Here is a 20,874-nt window from a genome sequence, read left to right as displayed (position 1 = left end):
GAAGAAAATTCTGACATATACTACAATGTAGACGTTATGCTAAATGAAGTAAGCCAATTACAAAAAGACTAATACTGAATGATTCCACTTAAATGAGATACTCAGAGTAGTTAAAATCATACAGACAGAAAGTAGAAAGATGGTTCCCAGAGGCTATGGGAATGGGGAGTCATGGTTTAGTGGGTAAAGTTTCAGTTTTACAAGATGAAAAGAGTAATGGAGATGGATGGTGGTGGTGGTTGCAAATTATAAAGGTATTCTTATTACTGAACTCTATGCTTATAAATAGTTGAAATGGTAAGCTTATATTATGTATACTTTACTGTAATTTTAAAAAGGCAAAAAAAATTATAAAAGAACATATTAAACAATACTATGCTGTTACTACATGAAAACTTGGTGAATTAGAGACCAGAAATTCTTCAGGAAAAGCAAAGCAAATGAGAATCCTGGAGATCCACACCCACACACATGCACCCCACTGCATGCCTCTTCCTCTCATTCATAAAAAGACCATATTCAATACAACCTCCATCAACAGACGCATCAAAGGACTGACCTGGTTTCTGGGTGTGATGCCACACATTGCAGTAATGCCAGAGCATTGCAAACTCTGTTAGATTGGTGTGCTGTCAAGGTGGGTGGGTTGATGGATGGATAAATATTTACAATTTCCTAAAAAATGGAAACCAGCAGCAGATGAATAAAGAACTTATTACAAAATGAATTCCCATGGTATTAAAGCAAAAACCCTAAAAACTCCCACAACTTAAAAAAAAATTTTTTTTTAACATTTATTTATTTTTGAGAGACAGAGCATGAGCGGGAAAGGGGCAGACAGAGAGGGAGACACAGAATCCAAAGCAGGCTCCAGGCTCTCAGCTGCCAGCACAGAGCCCGATGCAGGGCTCGAACTCACGAACTGTGATATCATGACCTGAGCCGAAGTTGGACACTTAACCGACTGAGCCACCCAGGCCCCCCAAAACTCCCACAACTTTTGATTCCACATATCCTATAAGAACTGAACTATCAAAGTGGGAGCAGAAATAAACAATGCTATCTTTTCATCCCAAAGATACCTGAGACTATGAGAAATTTCTACATAGGTTTCTAGAAGATTTGTCTGGAGGCAACTGTGGTCACCTACACTTCCCTCTTTATATCCAGCATCTGTTGAGGCCTTCACTTGAGGGGCTCTTATATTTATAATCCTCCATTTTGTCAGTACCCTGCTTTAAGTTATAGTGATAACTGGCCAGATAGCAAGTGTCAGTAGATCAGCCACAGTGACTCATTAAGAAGTCTAAATTTGGTCAGGTAGCAACTGCAAAAAAGGAGAGATAAGAACGTGGGATGGGGCACCTGGGTGGCTCAGTTGGTTAATCGACCAACTTCAGCTCGGGTCATGATCTCGCAGTTTGTGAGTTCGAGCCCTGCATCCGGCTCTGGGCTGACAACTCTGAGCCTGGAGCCTACTTCAGATTCTATGTCTCCCCCTCTCTCTACTCCTCCCCTGCTCATGCTCTGTGTCTCTCTGTCTCTCAGTAATAAATAAACGTTAAAAAAAAAAAAAAAAAGAACGTGGGTATACACATATAGATATGTTCAAACAGCAGTGAACATATGTACTCTGTCAAAAGGTGATGATATGCTGTATACAATTCCTTTTTTTTTTTTTTTTAAATTGTAAAACTTTTATAGGAAAAGTTCCTGAAAGAAAGATTAGTTTTGGGGATTAAGAACACACTTATTGTGGGGCACCTGGGTGGCTCAATTGGTTGAGCATCTGACTTTGGCTCAAGTCATGACATCTTGTGGTTTGTGAGTTCGAGTTCCACGTTCGGCTCTGTGCTGACAGTTCGGAGCCTGGAGCCTGCTTGGAATTCTGTGTGTGTGTGTCTCTCTCTCTGCCCCCCCCCCCCCCCCCCCCCCCCCCGCTTGCAATCTGTCTCTCTCAAAAATGAATAAACATTAAAAAAAAAAAAAAAAGAATACACTTATTGTGATAAGCAATGAGTAATGTACAGAATTGTTGAATCACTGAATTGTAATACTGTATACCCGAAACTAATATAACACTGTATGTATGTTAATTATACATTAAAAAAAGGAAAGATTAGTTTCTTGCTTACATGATATAGGAAATGAATGCAAATTTACTTAACAGGCTTGAAAAACTAATTTAATTATTAGGAATTTTGGACAATACTTTAAAGGATGATTATTCCATTATCTTGGTATTGTAAGATTATACCATATCAATTTATTTCCCACCAATGATCATTATAGTCAGAACCAAATTTTGGTTACTTACCCTTTAATGTACAAGTGTACCTACCTCTAATCCTATAGCTATCATATCTTTATCTTAATATTTCCTTTTGCCAGAATATACCCTGCAGTTCTTATACTTTACTTTCTACCTTTTTTCTTCTGTCATGTAGAAGTGTCTTGTAGTATTCCTAAAGCTGTGTTTTTCAAAGTGTAGTTCTCAGACTACCTGCATCAGAATCACCTGAGAGCAGGGCAGGTGCTTTCTAAAAAAAGATTTTTAATCTGAGACCAAATAAATCTTTTGGGTAAGACCCAAGAATCTGCATTTTAACAAGCACCTTAGACTTTTCTAAAACAGATTCTTACAAATGCTAACATTTAAAGAACTATTCTACCAAAGTCTTCGAAATCAATTGAGCAGACAGAGAGAGACATGATAAACAGGAATGACCTGCAACTCACTGGTATGTACCCACCTGTAAAAGTGCTGCAATAGTACCAAATGAATGCCACAGCATGGGTGCAAGGTCAGGAACAGATTCTCGCTTCTTACTCAGCTCCAGCAAAGCATTTTCCCTTGTCTCAGGACTGGACAGCTCATTGATCCACTGATAGATTTTTTCTCTGTCTACTTGAGCCAGTGCAGTAGGCACAGGCTTCAAGTGGAAAAAAGAAAGTAAACATGTTTTGTTAGAGTCAAACCAAGTTTTACTCTGCTTTAGAGGGAATGTGTTTTTTATAAATACCAGGGGAGCTTTTCTATATCCGTACACTTGATGTAAATAAATTCAATCTCTCAAAATCTAAAACACACACACACCTTTCAATAATTTCATGTTTAGAAATTTATCCAAGAGGTATACCTGGGCTGTACTGAGGACATACAACGATGTTTACTGTTGCACTGTTATAAAAGCAGAAAACTTGAAATTGTAAAAATCTATCAACTAGGAACTGTTAGCTACCTATGGGTACATCTTTATTTGTAATACTATGTAGGTCTTTAAATAAATAGCTTTACATGTGTTGATACTAAATAAAACCAAAAAACAAAGCATACAGAATAGTATAGACCCTTCCACTTATATACGTAAATATACTTATATATTTACATACAACATTTCTAGAATGACACATAAGAAACTTAACAGTAACAATAAAAAAAAAAAAAAAAGAAGCTTAACAGTAATTACTGCCAAGGTTGGAATCTACATGGGAAATTTACTTTTCCTTGTAAACAATAAAATCTTCTGCATAGTTTACTTTTCTTAAGCATATATCTATAATAGTTTATTTGATTTTATTATTTTGATATATTTTTAAAATGCTGATTTATTTGGAGAGAGAGAGAGAAGGACGAGGAAAGAGAGAATCCCAAGCAGGCTCCGCGCTGTCAGTGTAGAGTCTGATGCGGGGCTCAATCTCATGAACCACAAGATCGTGACCTGAGCTGAAATCAAGAGTTGGGGCACTTAACCAACTGAGCCACTCAGGTGCCCCTGTAAGTTTTTGAAAGGAAAAAAGTTACACCCTCCCCACCCACTTCTGGTCCTTCCCCCATTAATTCTGGCATCCCCTTCCACGGAGCAGAAAACATATGTAATTTGGAAAAGCCCCCCTTCTAATGATTCTTATACATACTCTACCTCTACCCCTTTGAGAATCATCCATTACTTACTCACATAGGGGCAAGACGGACAACATTCTTTTATTATTGCACTAAAGCATCACAATGTTCAAAAAAATTTGAGCATTTCTATAATTCTCCACACCTGTCAAACAGCCTGTGTCCTCGGTTAACTCCCTTAATTATTCTTCTTTGGAAAATATGATAGAGTAGAAAAATGATTACCATTGCTATTTTTAGCTCTAAAGTCCTAACAGATTCAAGATTTCGATCCCTATGCCCAGTATTTTTTTACTTAGTTACCCCAACCAGGGGAATTATTGGGTAGATGGGGGGCAGGAAGGGTAGGCAAAAAAAAAGAAAAAGAAAAAGAAAAAGAACTATACTTACAGATGAGATCACTATCACTCAGAGGATTAACCTGCTCAATTCACCCAAGTATGAACTTGCATATTCCAGTGCCTTCCTGAACTGCATTACACAGCTTCCCATGGTATTTATATGTTCCCACTACAGCTTAGTGTGATAGAATGACCTACCCATCGTACAGATGGAAAGATGAGGCACAGAAAGGACAACTGTCTTTGTTGAAGAACAAAAGTCTAAGATAGACTTTGAGGTGCACTCACAATCACTGTACCCAAGCTGAACAGTCTTCTATAAATGGAAGCTTGATTATAAGCTTTTAGCTTAATGTTTATCATTTCACTTGCTTGACAGAATGAACCACAAAGTGTTCTGCTAAATGGACTGAAATACCATGCAGCTTAAGTCTTCTTTAAGTGCCTCAATCTGTTGAAAGGTATTTTGTAACTCCCATCAGTGGTGTCCTCAAGGAAGCCCAGGCTCCCACAGCAGCAATATGAAGAAGTAACAGGGTAGTCCTACCTCCCCACCCCCCAATAGCAAAAGCAGTATTGTCCAAGCACTTGCCCTTTCCAGGCTACTACAGATAGGCCCTCAACTTAAAAAAAATTATTTTTGGAAATGTAATTCCCACCAGGAAGACAGGGTATGTTTATTTATAGAGTATTATATCACCTTAAAAAGCTCTGCGGAAACAAGGGCTAAAATTTTAGCTTTGAGTTTCCTGCCCACAGTCTCCTGGATGACCCACAATCCAATAACTAAAGGGGTCTCAGAGATACTCATTGCTCCATTAATAGAGTATCTATACTGATTAGTCTTTACTCATTCAACTCCCCCTAAAGTCCTGTTGCCCCAAACCACTAAGCTCCATTGCCCCCAGTACAGCCAGTTTGCAACCTGTATCTGGAACTCCTACGCCTCATGCTGCCCCAGGGAGCCCTGGGTGTATAACAGCAGGATGCACTTGTAGCCACCGATCAGCATATCATGGCTTCTGAACACCAGGCCCCACCCCCACATATTCTATTTCCAGAGCTGGCCTAACTTCAGCAAGGAGATGGTGTCCTTGGAGCGATGCTAACACTCTAGAGGGCCTGGTGCCTAGTTGGGTATCTAACGTCATGGCCACCTGCTGCCAGCAATACTCCAACTTTTAAGGCTACTTGTGGGAGCTGCAGCCTCTGTGGGGCTTTGGTTCTAAGAGAGCTAGGGATGTCAGGTGGGTGGTAATGTCCTCTCAGGCACTAGCTTGGACCTATGGGCTCTGTAGCCATTCTAGCAAAGGGAAGGCAGTGAGGGCAGTTTGGTGCCAGGAAATACTTGGGATAAGAACCCTCTTTTTCATCACCCCCAGTGAATTTTGCCTACAATTTAACAGGAGTTAGTTTAACCCTACTGAATATCTATTTGTTATGGGATGAATACAATTATTTAAAACAAAAATTTTTTTAAACATTTATTTATTATTGAGAGACAGAGAGAGAGAGAGCGTGAGCAGGGGAGAGGCAGAGAGAGAGGGAGACACAGAACCTGAAGCAGGCTCCAGGCTCCGAGCTGTCTGCACAGAGCCCGAGGCGGGGCTTGAACTCACAAACTGCGAGATCATGACCTGAGCTGACGTCAGACGCTTAACCAACTGAGCCACCCGGGCGCCCCTGAATACAATTATTTCTTAAAACAAAAATGGGAGCTAACACACATAGTGCTTACTCTGTCAGGCACTGTCCTAAACAAATACTTGTCACTACTCTCATTTTATAGAGGAGGAAACACTGTTATTTTGCCAAAGCCAAAATCTGAATCCAGGCAGCCTTGGCAACAGAGTCCATACTCTTTGCTTTGCTAATGCTGTTTCTCACCTGACTGAAAGATTAGGTCTGATCTAAAGATGACGTTCAAAGGGCACCTGAGTGGCTCAGTCGGTTAGGTGTCTGACTTTGGCTCAGGTTATAATCTCACGGCTCCTGAGTTCAAGGCCCGCGTCAGGTTCTATGCTGATACCTCGGAGCCTGGAGCGAACTTCGGATTCCATGTCTCCCTCTCTCTCTGCCCCTCCCCTGCTCGCGCGCGCTCTCTCTCGCTCAAAAATAGATAAACATTAAAAAAATAATAAAGATGATGCTCAAAACAGCTTTGTCCTGTGACCTGGACAATAGAGACAGGGAACATATATATAAAAAGCTCAGACAAAAACTTAAAATGTTACTGCTGTTAGTTCAGCCGAATCTGAAAAACAATCAGCACCATGAACAATACCCAATACTGTCGATGTGAAGGGATATTCTCGACTTAATTGAGACTACAAAGCACATGATAATCATCAACAAAATATTTTTTTTAAATGTTATTTAAGTAAGCTCTATGCAATGTGAGGCTTGAACTCACATCCCCAGAGGTCAAGAGTCTCACATTCTACCAACTGAGCCAGGCAGGCACCTCAATAATCATCATTTTAATGAGAAAGTCAGTGAGATAGTTGGACCTAATTCCCTATGTCAAATCATGGTTCTCATAGGAATAATCTAGCTAGGGATAGCTACTTCACTCTCACACACACACCTCCACCACACACATCAACAGGTAATTTTATAACACATGCAGAAGTTTAGTTATTGTGGAGAATAAAAGGGAAAATATTTTTACATTTTGATTTACATATTGATATATGTACAGGTGACTTGAACGTGGGTTTGAACTACACAGGTCACTCATACATGGACTCTTTTCAGTAACTACAGTACTGTAAATGTATTTTTCCTTCCTTATGACTGTCTTAACATTTTCTTTTTTCTATTATAAGAATGTAGTATATAATATACATAACATACAAAATATGTGTGGATCAACTGTTATCAGTAAGGCTAACAGTTAAGAGCAGACTATTAAGAATTCAGTTTTGGGGGAATCAAAAGTTTTATGCAGATTTCCAACTGTGCATGGGGGAGGTTGGCACCCCTAACCCCTACCCTGTTCAAGGGTCATCCGTATTAATATTATCAGATGACTGACAAAATCCTCTGGACATTATCCTTGAATAAAACTCCAAACCACAATTCTAGCATTTTAGTAGATCTTGATGGAAATAAAACCCCAATATGTATCTTACCCTCTTTCTAAATCCCAAGGATCATTTAGGCACACCTTTCACAAAAATATTAGAATCTGAAAAGTCATGTCTTCCTAAGAGTGTGGGAAGTGAAAGAGGGGTGGGGTAGATAAGGAAAGAGACAGAACCGTACTGAACATTAAAAAAATTTTTTTCAATGTTTATTTTTAAGAGACAGAGTGTGAGTGGGGAAGGGTACGGGGAGACATGGAATCCAAAGCAGTCTCCAGGCTCTGAGCCGTCAGCACAGAGCCCAATGAGGGACTGGAACTCAAGAGCTGTGAGATCATGACCTGAGCCCAAGTCTGATGCTCAACCGACTGAGCCACCCAGGTGCCCCTGTACTGGACATTTTCTAAAAGATGGTTTCATTTACTGAACAGAACACGGTTATTATCCTCAATTTACAACTGATGAAAGTATGAGTAAAGGATGGTAGGTTTCCTCTTCCTGCCATTCTCTATTTAAACATCACCGCTAAAGATTCCTAAAGCAATTGCTACAATTCTTTTATAATTCACTAATCCATTTCGGAGGCTGTGGATGATATAGAACTCAATCTAGGAGCATACACTGTCCAGTGGTAGATAAGCACATTCATCCATAACTTCTCTACTGTAGACTACTTTAAACACATTAAAAATAATAGCAGAATACTGCCACAAGAATTGAAGTTAACACTTTTTTTTTTAAAGTTTATGTATTTTTGAGTGGGGGGAGAGGAAGAGAGAGTGGGGGGCACAGAGGCACGGCATGGGGGGCAGAGGATCAGAAGCAGGCTCTGTGCTGACAGCAGTGAGCCCAATGTGGGGCTTGAACTCACAAACCGTGAGATCATGACCTGAGCTGAAGGACCTGAACTGAAGCCAGCTACTTAACCAGGTCAACACTTCTTGGATCACGTGAAATCTATGGATCTTTTCCTCAGGAAAACATGCAATTGCAAATTGTTTTGCACATAATTTCTTCTACACAAAATTTACACACAATTTAAAAGAATTCATAGACCCCATGTAACCTATGCATGGATCCAGAATTAAGAACTTGTTTATCAAGTGAAAGAATAGAAAAGACCCCAATTTACATGTAACTACACAAGCACAATAAGTGGAATGCACACTGCACTGGAAGCCAGAAATGGCTTCAAAATACAGTTTCGCCATTTCTATAATTGTGTGACCTAGTATAAGTCATTTACTTTGGCAAGCCTTAATTTTATCATTGGCAAAATAAGGGAACAATTACCATAAAGTCCCAGGCAGCTCTCAAATCTTGGAAATTACTTTATTTAGCTCTTAGTTATTGCTGAGAGACTAATCTAAGAGCTCTTTTAAAAAGTTAATTTGCATAAAATTTTAAGTGGACCCATTTTTAAGTGTATGTTTCAATGACTTTTTTTTTTTGGTTTTTTTTTTTTTTAACGTTTATTTATTTTTGAGACAGAGAGAGACAGAGCATGAACGGGGGAGGGTCAGAGAGAGGGAGACACAGAATCTGAAACAGGCTCCAGGCTCTGAGCTGTCAGCACAGAGCCCGACGTGGGGCTTCAACCCACGGACCGCGAGACCAGGACCTGAGCCGAAGTCAGCCGCTTAACCGACTGAGCCACCCAGGCACCCCATGTTTCAGTGACTTTTGAGAACTTTATACACCTGAGTAACCACCACCACAATCAAGATCTAGACCTCTTCTTTAGGAGTACCTGGGTGGCTCTGACAGCTCAGAGCCTGGAGACTGCTTTGGATTCTGTGTCTCCATCTCTCTCTGCCCTCCCCTGCTCATGCTCTGTCTCTGTCTCAAAAATAAACACTATATATATACATATAGACAGACTTCTTCCACCATCCCCAAAAGTTCTCTGGTACTTCTTTCAGTAAACCACACACCCAGTCTTAGGCAATCACAGATAGGCATTCTGCCACTATAGAATAGGTTTGCCTTTTCTAGAAATTATAGAGAGGAGGTAACATATATTGAACATAAACCTACTTTGTTTTTTTTAAAGTTTATTTATTTTGAGAGAGAGAGAGAGAAAGAGAGCGCGCGTGCGCACACACACACACACACACACACACACACACACGAGCAGGGGAGGGGCAGAGAGAGAATCCCAAGCAGGCTCTGCATTGTCAGCACAGAGCCCAACAGGGGCTCGAACTCACAAACGGAGAGATCATGACCTGAGATGAAATCCAGAGTTGGCCGTTTAACTGCCTGAGCCACCCAGGCACCCCAAAACATAGTATGTTTATACCAATGTACCAGTCACTGAGGATTACCTCAGAATTCAAAGAGGAAACAGGTTCAGGGAGGTTTAGCAGACTCAAATTCACATTGTGAGTGTATGCTGGAATTAAACTCAAACTGTAGTCTACTTCTTTATACAATCAGTAAGCCCTACCCTAGTCTGTAGGATTGAAATCACAATGATCCTTCCAAGTTGAAGAAATTATTTTTTAAGAACTCAATACAGAACTTTGAGTTTAACATTCTATTCTAATACAGGTCATTAATAGTTGGACTTGGATAAACAGTGGGTTCAATTACAGAAACCAGAAAGTCATTTATGAGAAGTATGATTTGGACTATTAGTTATCATCCTCAACACTTACTTCCAAGATTAGAAATCATATAGAACTGTACATTTTTAGGTATAACCTCCTTAAAGTTAGTGGTCCTTTCAACAGATTAGTTTAAAAAATGTTTATATTACCAAAATTTAGGAGAGAATCACCCTCCTCTCTTCTGTTTAATGGTTTGGATATGAAAAATGTATTTCAAGTAAATTTTTCCTTTCAACAAAGCTTAACAAGGCAAGACACTTACCAAAGTCAGTCATCAAAGGCTAAACTCTTAAGTGTCACACAGGGTACTGATAGTTCGTCATCTATCTCTGAAAGATCTTAACTCCACGTGAAAAGGAGAAAGAGATTTCAGACTTCAAAAAAAAAAAAAAAAAAAAAAAAAAAAGACCCACGTTATCCTTAAGTGGGAGCAAAATAAGACTTTCCCCCCTCATCAGTTAAAAAATTGGTATTGATGGCTTTTTAAAACAGAAAATAACCAAACCTCTCAATGTAACTTTATATTCAAGAGCCAAAGTACCTGTTGGTTTTGCTACCAATAACTATGGGACAGTGAATAAAGAAAAATGTCACAAGATTAAAAGAGATTACTTTCCTAAATCTGGAGATGACTTAACATGTGGCTTTGGTGTCTGCATAATGATGATACTCCAAGAAAACACACTTTCTAAACAGTGCCAAAGGAAATATTAAATTAGCTTAATTATCTTCATATTTTTAGAAGGGCCAGGATGTTCTTCAAAACACCCCTTTAAAAATTGAAGTGAATAAGCAAAGAGATGTTAGGCAATTTGCTTAAAACTTCAACAGGAGACATGGGAGGAGACAGCATTTAAATCAGATCCCTCAGAGTGCACAATGTTCCTTTTACTGGCCAAACAGGAGAGCACCTGGGAATCCAGCACAGCTTCAACAAAAAGATGTAAACTGACTGATGATGCTACTGGTTATGTGGAAAGTGAGGGGAAAAACATGGGTTTAAGGATACTAAGACCACCGGTGGAAATTAGTGGAGAAATTTTTTAAAAAATTCATACCCAATGCATCTCTCAAATAAAGGCTTACCTTTGGCTATTTTATTTTAGATCACTAGCGGAACAGTCATCAAAGACCCACAATATGTGAAAATCTGTAGTTCTACTAATCTGAAACAACCTCCAAGGTCCACAACAAGGTGGTTTGTTACTTTGCTGAGGCAGGAATTATAGTCCCAAGGCTGAAGTCTGGGAGCAAGTCACTTAACCAATGAGTGTATCTGGCCAACAACTGAGCACTTTGTTATTCGCATTTCATCTTTAGAATAATCCTGTGTGGCATTTCTGTCCCTATTTCACAGATGTGAGAAAGAAATTATATTTTATGGTGGCAATAATGACAATGTTAAAATGTATTCTGTAAAGTATGACAAGAATATACCATACTGTACATCTCTAGCATAATACACTACTGAAGACTCAAAATTTAAGATACTTTCCAAATTATCTCAATTCTTCCCTCTAGTGAATAAAATCCTGCATTCACATGTGATCACATTCTCCTTTGATAGTACTATCTCCCTAGCTGAACTAATGCTTTACCTGTTATTTTAAAAAAGAGATAAAGGCATACACAGGTATAGGTTTTGATCATTCAGCAAAAAAAAAATTTCTCAGTGGGCTTAGATTAAAGGTAGTGTTGCATTAAACTCTTCTCAATTTCCAGTAATATACACCATGACTATTCCTTTACGCATATCAGAATAATACAGGCAGTTTAGTCTAATAGAAGGCATGAAAGATTGGGAAAGAGGTGGTTGAACTTTTCTATGCTTCAGTTTCCTCAGTAATCAAACAGTCTAGTGAATGAGTGGTACAAAGCAACTTGTCAGATCTTTTGTGTGATTCCCAATAGCATAACAGATGAAAATGTATCTAAAAGCTCAGATTTTTTTTAATTAAAAAATTTTAAATTAAATTTAAATTTATTAACTTATTTAAAAATTTTATCTTTTGACTGAGCACGAGCAGTGGAGGGGCAGAGAGGGAGACACAGAATCGAAACAGGCTTCAGGCTCCAAGCTGTCAGCACAGAGCCCAATGTGTGGCTCAAACTCACAAAAATATGGGGTTCAGACCCACAAACGTGAGATCATGACCTGAGCCGAAGTCGGATGCTCAACCAACTGAGCCACCCAGGAGCCCCTAAAAGCTCAGATTTTAAATCAATGTAAAGCAATGTAACTTATTTGAAGAAACATATATTTAGTGTCTATTATAAGTAATGAATCACAACCTTAGTCATTGTTCAAAAGATGCATTAGGGGATAAGTGAAAATAAAAGGAACTGAATAGGTACAGAGTTTGGATAGTCATAGAGAAAAGAGCAGTTTGGTACCAAAGCCTGGAGAAGACACAATCAGATTGTGGGAAATGGACAAGCCAAACTTACAAGAATCCCTTGGGTAACCTGTCCCTCCCCTACTAGCAGCAACCTTATCTTCTGACTTGCTTCTTCCCAAATTACATGTGTAATTTAGGAGAAGAAACAAAAAAGCTGGGGAAATTGCAATCACTTAATAGAAAGATGTAACGCAGAGAGTGGATACTCTGAGTAGTTACAAATGCTTAGAAACACAGTGAGAGGAGGCAGAGATGTCACTGGCCCCAGAAGTGACAATGTTTACTATAGCTGAGTCACATTCAGCATACTTTTTCACTTTTTATATTTATTTATTTAAAAAAATTTTTTTAATGTTTATTTTTGAGACAGAGCATGAATGGGGGAGGGTCAGAGAGAGGGAGACACAGAATCTGAAACAGGCTCCAGGCTCTGAGCTGTCAGCACAGAGCCCCACGCAGGGCTCGAACTCACGGACCGCGAGATCATGACCTGAGCTGAAGTTGGCCGCTCACCCGACTGAGCCACCCAGGCACCCCTCACTTTTTATATTTAAAGTTAAAGCAATTTTTTTTTTTTTTGCTCTCTATTTAGTACTTATGTCATTTTGCCTGATAATGCACTTCCAGTGTATTATCATCTTAAGTCACTTCACCCTAGTGGAACAAAAAAAGTACAACTGGTATTCAGAAGAGTGTGCTCAAATCATATGATCTCATTTCCCCATTATGGCTATGTGCTCTCAGTAGTCACCTCCCTCATCTATACTCTTTCATTCATTTAAGTATTTGAGACCAAACTTTGTGCTAGGAACTGTCTTGGCACTTGGGGTAACCATGTAAACAAGATCCATAGGATCTCTGTCCTTGCCCTCAAGAAGTAGACAGTCAACAAACAGGTAAGTTAATACAAAAATTACAAATTGAGATAAACGCTGAGAAGGATATTTTAAGAGAGAAAAGTTAGGGGTTACAAAACCTCTTTAAAAAGAGTGATCAAGAGAAGGCTACTCTGGGGAGATTTAGGCAGAGACCCAAGGAAGACGAGCCAGTTACACCCACCGGCTCTGTGTGTGTGTGTGTGTGTGTGTGTGTGTGTGCGCGCGCAATGGGGGGTGGTACGTGGTAAGAGCATCCCAAGAACAGAGAATCAGAAACTGCAAGTGAAGTAGAAAAGCGCAGGTATAAGAAGGGGCAGGCGGCCAACGCAGCTGGAGCCTACGGAGCAAATGACATAAGACCAGACCGCAAACGTAAGGACCGTATCGTATAGGCAGGGCCTCATAGGCCACAGCAAAGAGTCTGGATTTTATCTAAACGCAATGGAAAGTCCAAGAACTACTTCAGACAGGTGAATTACACGATCCGTTTTTCTTATTAAAAGATCGCCCTGGTTAAATGAGATGTGTGAAAAAGGTTTTAAGGGCAGAGAGCCGTAAGTCAGAGGTAATAGGTGTTCACTTCTCCCGGTCCCAGATTTTCCACCTGTAAAACAAGTGGTGTGAGCTAGAAGCCATGTCTTTCCCGCTGCGAAGTGCCCAGGCAGCGAGCGAGTTCCGAGAGCAAGGGCCGTGTCAGATTGACCACGGAATTCCCCCTCATCCCCGCCGACGCCCAGCACGCAACCGGCACCCTGAGACTGTTGGTCAGCGCAATGAATCAATGAATGGCCTGCCCCGGCCGCGAGGGAGGCGCTCCGGCGCGGGACCAGGCCCCGGGGCCGGAAAAGAACGCGATACGCGGCGCAGGAGGCTGCGAGAGCCGACCGGAGAGGAAAGTGGGGGCCGGCTCCACCAGAGTGAAGGCGCCAAGAGGGAAGGGCCCGGGCCTCGCAGACTGAGGGCAGGAGGAGCTGGGACACCGGGCCCGACACGGGGACCTGGGAGAGGAGGCCGAAAAGCCGGGCTAAGGACGGGGTCTGGGCCCAGGCCGGAACGCCCAGCCACTCACCGCAGCCGTCGCCAGGCTGTGCATGTTGAGAGCGGCCGCCGCTCTTCTCCCACTGCCGGACGCTCCTGACCCGCGTCCCCGCTTCAGTGACTCTGCCGCCAAAGATGAAGAGCCGCCGCAGCCGCCATCCGCCTCCGGCTCGCTCCGCCCCCTTCGCAGCCCTGTGACCCTTCACCCCTGACCCCGCCCACACACCTCTTCCCGCCTCCTGGCTCTTGGTGGAGTTAATAGTCCCAAAGTCTGTCCTTTGCCCCTTAAGATTCTTGGCCAGAAGGACGTCCGCCACCTACTAGTCCCCGCATCCTCTGGCTTCGAGCAGGTAGCCCCAGAGAGGAGCGTGAACTCTGACTCTCCTCCGGAGGCCAGGGAAGGGCGGGAAAAGCCTGGCCGTCTCGGAGGACAAGCAGTGCGCATGCCCAACTGGGCTGTGTAGGAGGGGAAATGACGGAAAGTCCGAAGTGCTTGAAGTGGAAAGTGCGCACGCGTACTACTTCAGGCGGGGGCGGGACTGTCTCGGCGAGACTTCGCTCCGTGCTAGGGCGGGGCGAAGGCGTAGGGAAGGCGGAGTTTGCAGGGTTGCACGCACGCGCCTCGTCCGGTCGCGTCGAGTGTGCGTGCGTGCGTGCGTGTTTGCGTGTGGTCACAGTTCCCGCCATCAGCCGCTCTCCCTGAGTAGGGGGAGCGAGCGGCCCCTCTCCTTCGTGCCTGGTGTCCCTTCCTTCCTTCCCCCCGGCTCCTCCCCCTCCGCGCGGACTCTGTGCTTCCGGCAGGCTACTGCAGGGCTCCGGACCCGCAAGCACAGGTAAGGCGGGCCCGGCGGCGAGCTTCTCAACTGAGCCGTTTTCCCCAGGTTCCTCCTCCCCCCGCCCCCTGCGGTCCGCCCACTCGGCGTTCACTCTTCTGGAGTTCGCCCCGCTGCTGTTTAGCTCACCCCCACCCCCAGGACGCTCCCTGGGCCTCACAGGTACTCCTCTTGGGTTCCCCCCCAGGCTTTTCCTCTCCTTTGACCTGGTCTTTACTGTCACGCTCTTCCTCCGCAATCCAAACCTGGCCCCTTTTCGCTGGGGGCTGTCGTCGTCCGCCACTCGCCCCTTAGCAGGGCCTGCTGTCTCTTCAGGTGACTTCCGTTGCCGTACACCCATCAGGCCTTGGACGTTCACTCTTGACCATTCTTCATCTTCTTCTCTCTGCTAACCATCTCTCGCTAAAAGACATGAATTGTATTTTTGTCGTGCATTTGGTTGCTCTCCATCTTCTAGCTATCAGATCAGGTTGTCAGGTTTACCTGCTTTAGGTCTTGATCCGTGAAAGGAAATGATCATTGATAACAAAATCCTGTGTTCTGGAGAGTTGGCCTGTAGTGGTTTTGTGGTAATCCTTTTCAAAATGTTGGCTCTGGGTAAATGCCTTTTTGGGGTGGCAGTATGTGACAAGTCTACAAGTCTCTAACTGTACAAGATGTCTAAGACAGGGTGTCAAGGAGGCAGTTGGATGTACTGGGTTGGAGCTCAGAGGAGAGTTCTGGGCAGAATATGTGAATTAATGTATATATGTCACCTGGCGTGTTGATAGTTAACTGGAGCTATGGATATGGATGAAATTGCCTATGGAGAGTGTAGTACTGGAAAAAAAAATGCATCTAGGGTAGAGCACTGAGGGATTCTTGGTGTTTAATAACTGTATAGAGGAGGACAAGTCTTTTGTAAACGAGATGAAAGAAGCAATCAGTAGTGTTGAATTCTGTTGAATTCAACAGAATGAGGACTAAAAAGCCTGGTGACATCAGAGTAATCTATGATTAGTGAGAGATGTTCGATGGAGTGAAATGGAATATCTGGGTTTAGTGCTAGGGTCTTATTCACCTCTTCTGCCCTAAGCTTTAAATTCCATCTATATATTGATGATTAAGAATTTTAACTTCTAGGCTTTTCCCTTTATTTTCAGTTCAAGATCTAAATAACCAATTGTCTGCTTGATATGTCCACTGGATTTTTTTCTTAGGAATTTCAAATATAATATATCTAAAACCAAAGTCTTGATCTCCATTCCCCAAATTCTTTGTCTTTCAGTATGCCATTTCATTAACGGCATATTCACTTATTCACTTACATAAGCTGGAAACTTGAGATCCATTCTTGACTTTCATCCCATGAATCTTTAAGTTCTATTTATTCTATATCCAATACAGTTGACCCTTGGACAATGCAAGGGTGGAGGGCACTGACTCCTTCCAGCTGGAAATCCATGTGTAACTTTTGACTTCTCCAAAACCTAACTACTCATAGCTTACTGTTGAGTGGAATGCTAAGAGCATAAAGTTAGTACATATTCTGTATGCTGTGTTTATTACATACTGTATTCTTGGAATAAAGTTAGACAAAAGAAATGTTATTAAGAAAACCGTAAGAAAGAGAAAATACACTTACAGTACCGTGCTTATCAAAAAAATCCACGTATACATAGGTCCGTGCATTTCAAACCTATGTTCAAGGGTCATCTGTATGTCCGAATCTATTTCTGTACATCTTCAGTATCACTTTTCCAGTTCAAGGCACGATCTTAACATTTTTTTTTTTAACATTTATTATTTTTGAGAGAGAGAGAGACAGAGACAGAATATGAGTGGGGGAGGGGCAGAGAGAGAGGGAGACTCAGAATCCAAATCAGGCTCCAGGCTCTGAGCTGTCAGCACAGAGCCCAACACGGGGCTCGAACCCACCAGCTGCAAGATGATGATCTGAGCCAAAGTCATAGGCTCAACCGTCTGAGCCACCCAGGCACCCCTCAAGCCACAATCTTCTTTCACTTGGACTTAATGTCACTGGTTCCCTGTATTCTCATCTGTAAAATAGGAATAATAATCACCTTATTGTATTGTTCTGAAAATTAAATGGCACATGACACACGATAAATAGCTAATAAGTATTGTTATTGTAATTGTTATAAGCTGAATCATTTCAGTATTCTCTTGTCTGCCCTATTTTCTTTCATTCTTCCTTCTTTTGCTCTCCTCTCTGAACCCAAATAAACCATATCACTTCTGCATTCAACAGTGACATGTTGTTTCTCTGTTTAAAACTCTTCTGTGGATTTCCTGTCACTAAACGTTTATTAAATTTAGGGTAAAATTAAAAATCCCTGTGGTCTACAGGATTCTGTATAATTTGATTTTTTCCAGCTTCACCAGCTTCATCTTGCTCTAGCCTCCTCTTTCTCACTAAACTCTAGCTACATTACTTTTCATTTCCTTAGTCACACCAAGTTGTTTTCCACTACAGGGCCCTTGCACATGCTGTTGTAGTTGCCTGGTTTGTTCGAGCATGACCATCCCCAATTAAGTCGTTCTTCAGTATTAGCCTAACTTTTGCTCGATGCTTTCTACCCTCTACCCCCAAGTCTTAAATCAGGTACTCTATTATAATGTCTCATCATGCCTTGTGCTTTATATTTGTATCACTTTTTAGAACTTGTAATTATATATTGTGTGATTATTTAAAGCCTGTCTTTTATTAGAACATATGCTAGGAGGTATTTCATTTCTATTTCTCAAGAATTTGAGTGAATAAGTAAACTGGAGCTTGTTTTAGGAACATCTTGTCTTTCAGAAACACCAGCTTACTTATACCTTGTCATCTGATGACAAGCACCTTTTCACTCTTCAGGCAAATTCAAGGACACAAAAGAAAAAAAAAACCCAAGAGTTTTCCAGCTGTGGATGATTTTACTCATTCTTAAGTTATAAAATCATTCAGATTTTAGACTGAGTTGGAGATAAACTTTAGGTCAACTCCTGTCTTTTAGTCACACATTAATTTTATCTCTGTGCATTTGTTTTATAGATCTTTTTAGGAAAGAAAGCTCTTAGAAGTGGTTTATATATTTTAACAGTAGGTTAAACTACGAGACTGGAGGGTATGAGGTTTCCAAAAACTAAAGGAAAATTCCATATTTAAGTAAGTTGGTGGTGGATGTGGGAGAAAATACTAAAATTTAATAATTTGTGTGTGTAGAACAGTATTTGTGTTGAAAAAGAGGAAATAAATACAGGAAGCATATGAGTACCAGATACAGAAAAACATTTGGATTTGTTTTATACTTAGTGATGAGCCGTTAATGTTTGGGAGAAAGTTTCAGTTAAGCAAGATGAAGACAAGCCGTTCTAGAGATACGCTGTGCAATGTTGTACCCATAGTTAACAATATCATATTGTACACTTCGTTTTACCATATTAAGTATTCTTACCATGGTAGAATAAAATTTACAAAAAATGTATGATAGGGAATTGGCATCAATAGTAAATATTTAGCACTTACTAAGTGCTTGTATTTGTTCTAGTACAAAAGAAGGTAAGACAGGTTCCTTGCACATCTCCCCCCCTCCCCCCCCACCCCCCCCCAGGAGAAAGTTAAGGAGACAAATAGTGCATGCTTTACTTGTTAAGAAATAAAGAGTAGTTCTTTACAAAAGGTATTTATAGAGTAGAGGATTCATTGGATGGAGAAATCCTGAGACAATGGAGACTGAAAAGTGATTGTTGCTGCAAATCATTGATGAGGATGCATTGTGATAGTGGTTAAAAACATGGGTTTTGGGGCGCCTGGGTGGCTCAGTCGGTTAAGCGTCCGACTTCGGCTCAGGTCATGATCTCACGGTCTGTGGGTTCGAGCCCCGCGTCGGGCTCTGTGCTGACAGCTCAGAGCCTGGAGCCTGTTTCGGATTCTGTGTCTCCCTCTCTCTGTGACACTCCCCCGTTCATGCTCTCTCTCTGTCTCAAAAATAAATAAACGTTAAAAAAAATTAAAAAAAAAAAACAAAACAAAACATGGGTTTTGGTGTTAGACTTTGTTTTGTCTCTTAATGAATCTGTATCCTTGGATAAATTCTCTAAGCCTCAGTTTCCTCATCTGTAAAATAGAGATAATAGTCCTTGCCTTTAAGATTATTGTGAAAATTAAATAAGATAATTCATGCGTGGCACTTAGCACTATGGTTAGTAAGTGTTGCATAATAAATATTAGGTGAGAGTGATGGTAGAATGAGGAGTTTCTGAATTAGGATAGCAGCTATGAAAAGGCTGGGTTTTAGATGAGTGAGATTGAGGGTAAAGCTGATTCTAAATTTTTTTGCCTAAATGACTATAGAAGGAATATGTAGAGAAGTCTGGGAGCCTCTTAATGAGGGCATGAATGGTATCATCTTCATTTTGTATTCTTACCACGGTGCCATCAAATTAAAGTGGCTCAATCATTTTTTAGTAAGGGAACAAATGAATTTACAGTTGGTACTGTAGCTAGCGTTCAAGGAGATCGTGAAAGATGTTTGGGTAGAACTTCAGGGAAAGTTGAGGCTTAGCCTAAATTTGAGAAACAAACCCATGAAGTTAGTTTTGTAAGAAAAGTAAAAACTCCAGATTTACTCACCTTTCAAAATGTATATCAACACATCATGGAAATGGTATTTTGAGACTTCGGACATCATTATGTAACAATGTTTATAAAGTAAACAAAGAATATACTCTTTTTCACTGCCTTCTTAGTTTCAAAATGTAGCAGAGAGAAATATCCCAAGACAAAAATTGATAAGGTGTAGGCCTTGAAGTCCCTCATTTTGATTGTGTGTATATGTGTGTATCTTGAGCGTTACATTTTAAATGTTTTCAGTAAGATACGTTGTGGTTTTTAAATAATCAAAAAGAGTTTATCTTTTTGTATAAATGATTGCTTTCTTTTTTTAATTTTAACTTCGTAAATTGGATTCTTTTAAAAAGGCACACTTATATTTTCTTTAGCTGAGGTGATGGCTTCCGGAGAACGGGCATAGCTGCAGAATATGAGTAGTTCCCCAAGAAGAGTGCATTGCCTTTGGCACAAGGATCAGAATAAAGGTGAATTGTTATTACATAGGGTTTTTCAGTAAAAGTCACTGAAAAGTAAGTAATGTTTTTATTTTGGATGTGTGTTTCCAAGAGTATGCAAATTGGCAGGAATTAACAGTTTTCTTTCTTTTATTTTATAGTAGTGGTTTTATGTTTTAGCATGCTTTCTTTACCACAGAACACCCTCTAGATAAAGATGTTTTTAAAGCAGGGGTGCCTGGGTGGCTCAGTCGGTTAAGCATCCGACTTCAGCTCGGTCATGATCTCACCGTTCGTGGGTTCGAGCCCCACGTTGGTCTCTGTGCTGACGGCTCAGAGCCTAGAACCTCCTTCAGATTCTGTTGTCTCCGCCCCTCCCCGCCCCTCCCTCACTCTCTCTCTCTCTCAAAAATAAATAAACATTAAAAAAATTTTAAAGAGAAGATGTTTTCAAAGCAGTACCTAAAATATGTGCATGTAAATAAGTGTACAGGGTACAGAAACATTTTTACCAGTATTATTGATTGAGTTTCATAGAATTCTCAAAGTTGAACCAGTAATTTTAATAATTGTGAAAAAAGTTAGGGAAAGAGAAATCTCTTTGGACATGCTTAAAGAATAATTTGGTTTTGTTGTACCTTGTCTTACCAATATTCCTTTGATAGGGAATTAGCATTATAGAGTTCAAAGAAACCTCATTGTCCTACATTCATAGAAAGTTTAACTGTTAC

The 20,874-nt window shown here is 40.9% G+C and overlaps 2 protein-coding genes across 10 annotated transcripts in view; one reads left to right on the top strand and one right to left on the bottom strand.

Annotated features, from left to right (window-relative positions):
- CNOT9 (CCR4-NOT transcription complex subunit 9) overlaps positions 1-14,726 on the bottom strand; it is a 29,318-nt gene extending 14,592 nt beyond the window's left edge. For 2 of the 4 annotated variants that reach the window (XM_042950155.1, XM_042950156.1), the window contains exons 1-3: positions 14,485-14,726; positions 2,754-2,933; positions 560-675 (exon numbers count right to left, since the gene is read on the bottom strand). In XM_042950155.1, the coding sequence (XP_042806089.1) occupies positions 560-675; positions 2,754-2,933; positions 14,485-14,703 (515 nt within the window). In that variant the 5' untranslated portion in view covers positions 14,704-14,726. Of the gene's footprint in view, positions 1-559; positions 676-2,753; positions 2,934-13,824; positions 13,916-14,289; positions 14,440-14,484 lie in introns of those variants that run through there. The other 2 variants (XM_042950157.1, XM_042950158.1) reach the window with 2 other exon arrangements.
- Positions 13,281-20,874, top strand: part of USP37 (ubiquitin specific peptidase 37) — a 99,790-nt gene continuing 92,196 nt past the window's right edge. For 2 of the 6 annotated variants that reach the window (XM_042950153.1, XM_042950147.1), the window contains exons 1-2: positions 14,421-15,091; positions 20,078-20,218. The gene's annotated coding sequence lies outside the window, so the exon portion shown is untranslated. Of the gene's footprint in view, positions 13,691-14,420; positions 15,092-15,230; positions 15,254-17,567; positions 17,697-20,077; positions 20,219-20,874 lie in introns of those variants that run through there. The other 4 variants (XM_042950150.1, XM_042950151.1, XM_042950149.1 and 1 more) reach the window with 4 other exon arrangements.

Source organism: Panthera leo, chromosome C1 (assembly GCF_018350215.1).
Source record: "Panthera leo isolate Ple1 chromosome C1, P.leo_Ple1_pat1.1, whole genome shotgun sequence".
NCBI lineage: Eukaryota > Metazoa > Chordata > Mammalia > Carnivora > Felidae > Panthera > Panthera leo.
The sequence above is the reverse complement of the archived record's forward strand: the minus strand, read 5'-3'. Positions and strand labels throughout refer to the sequence as shown.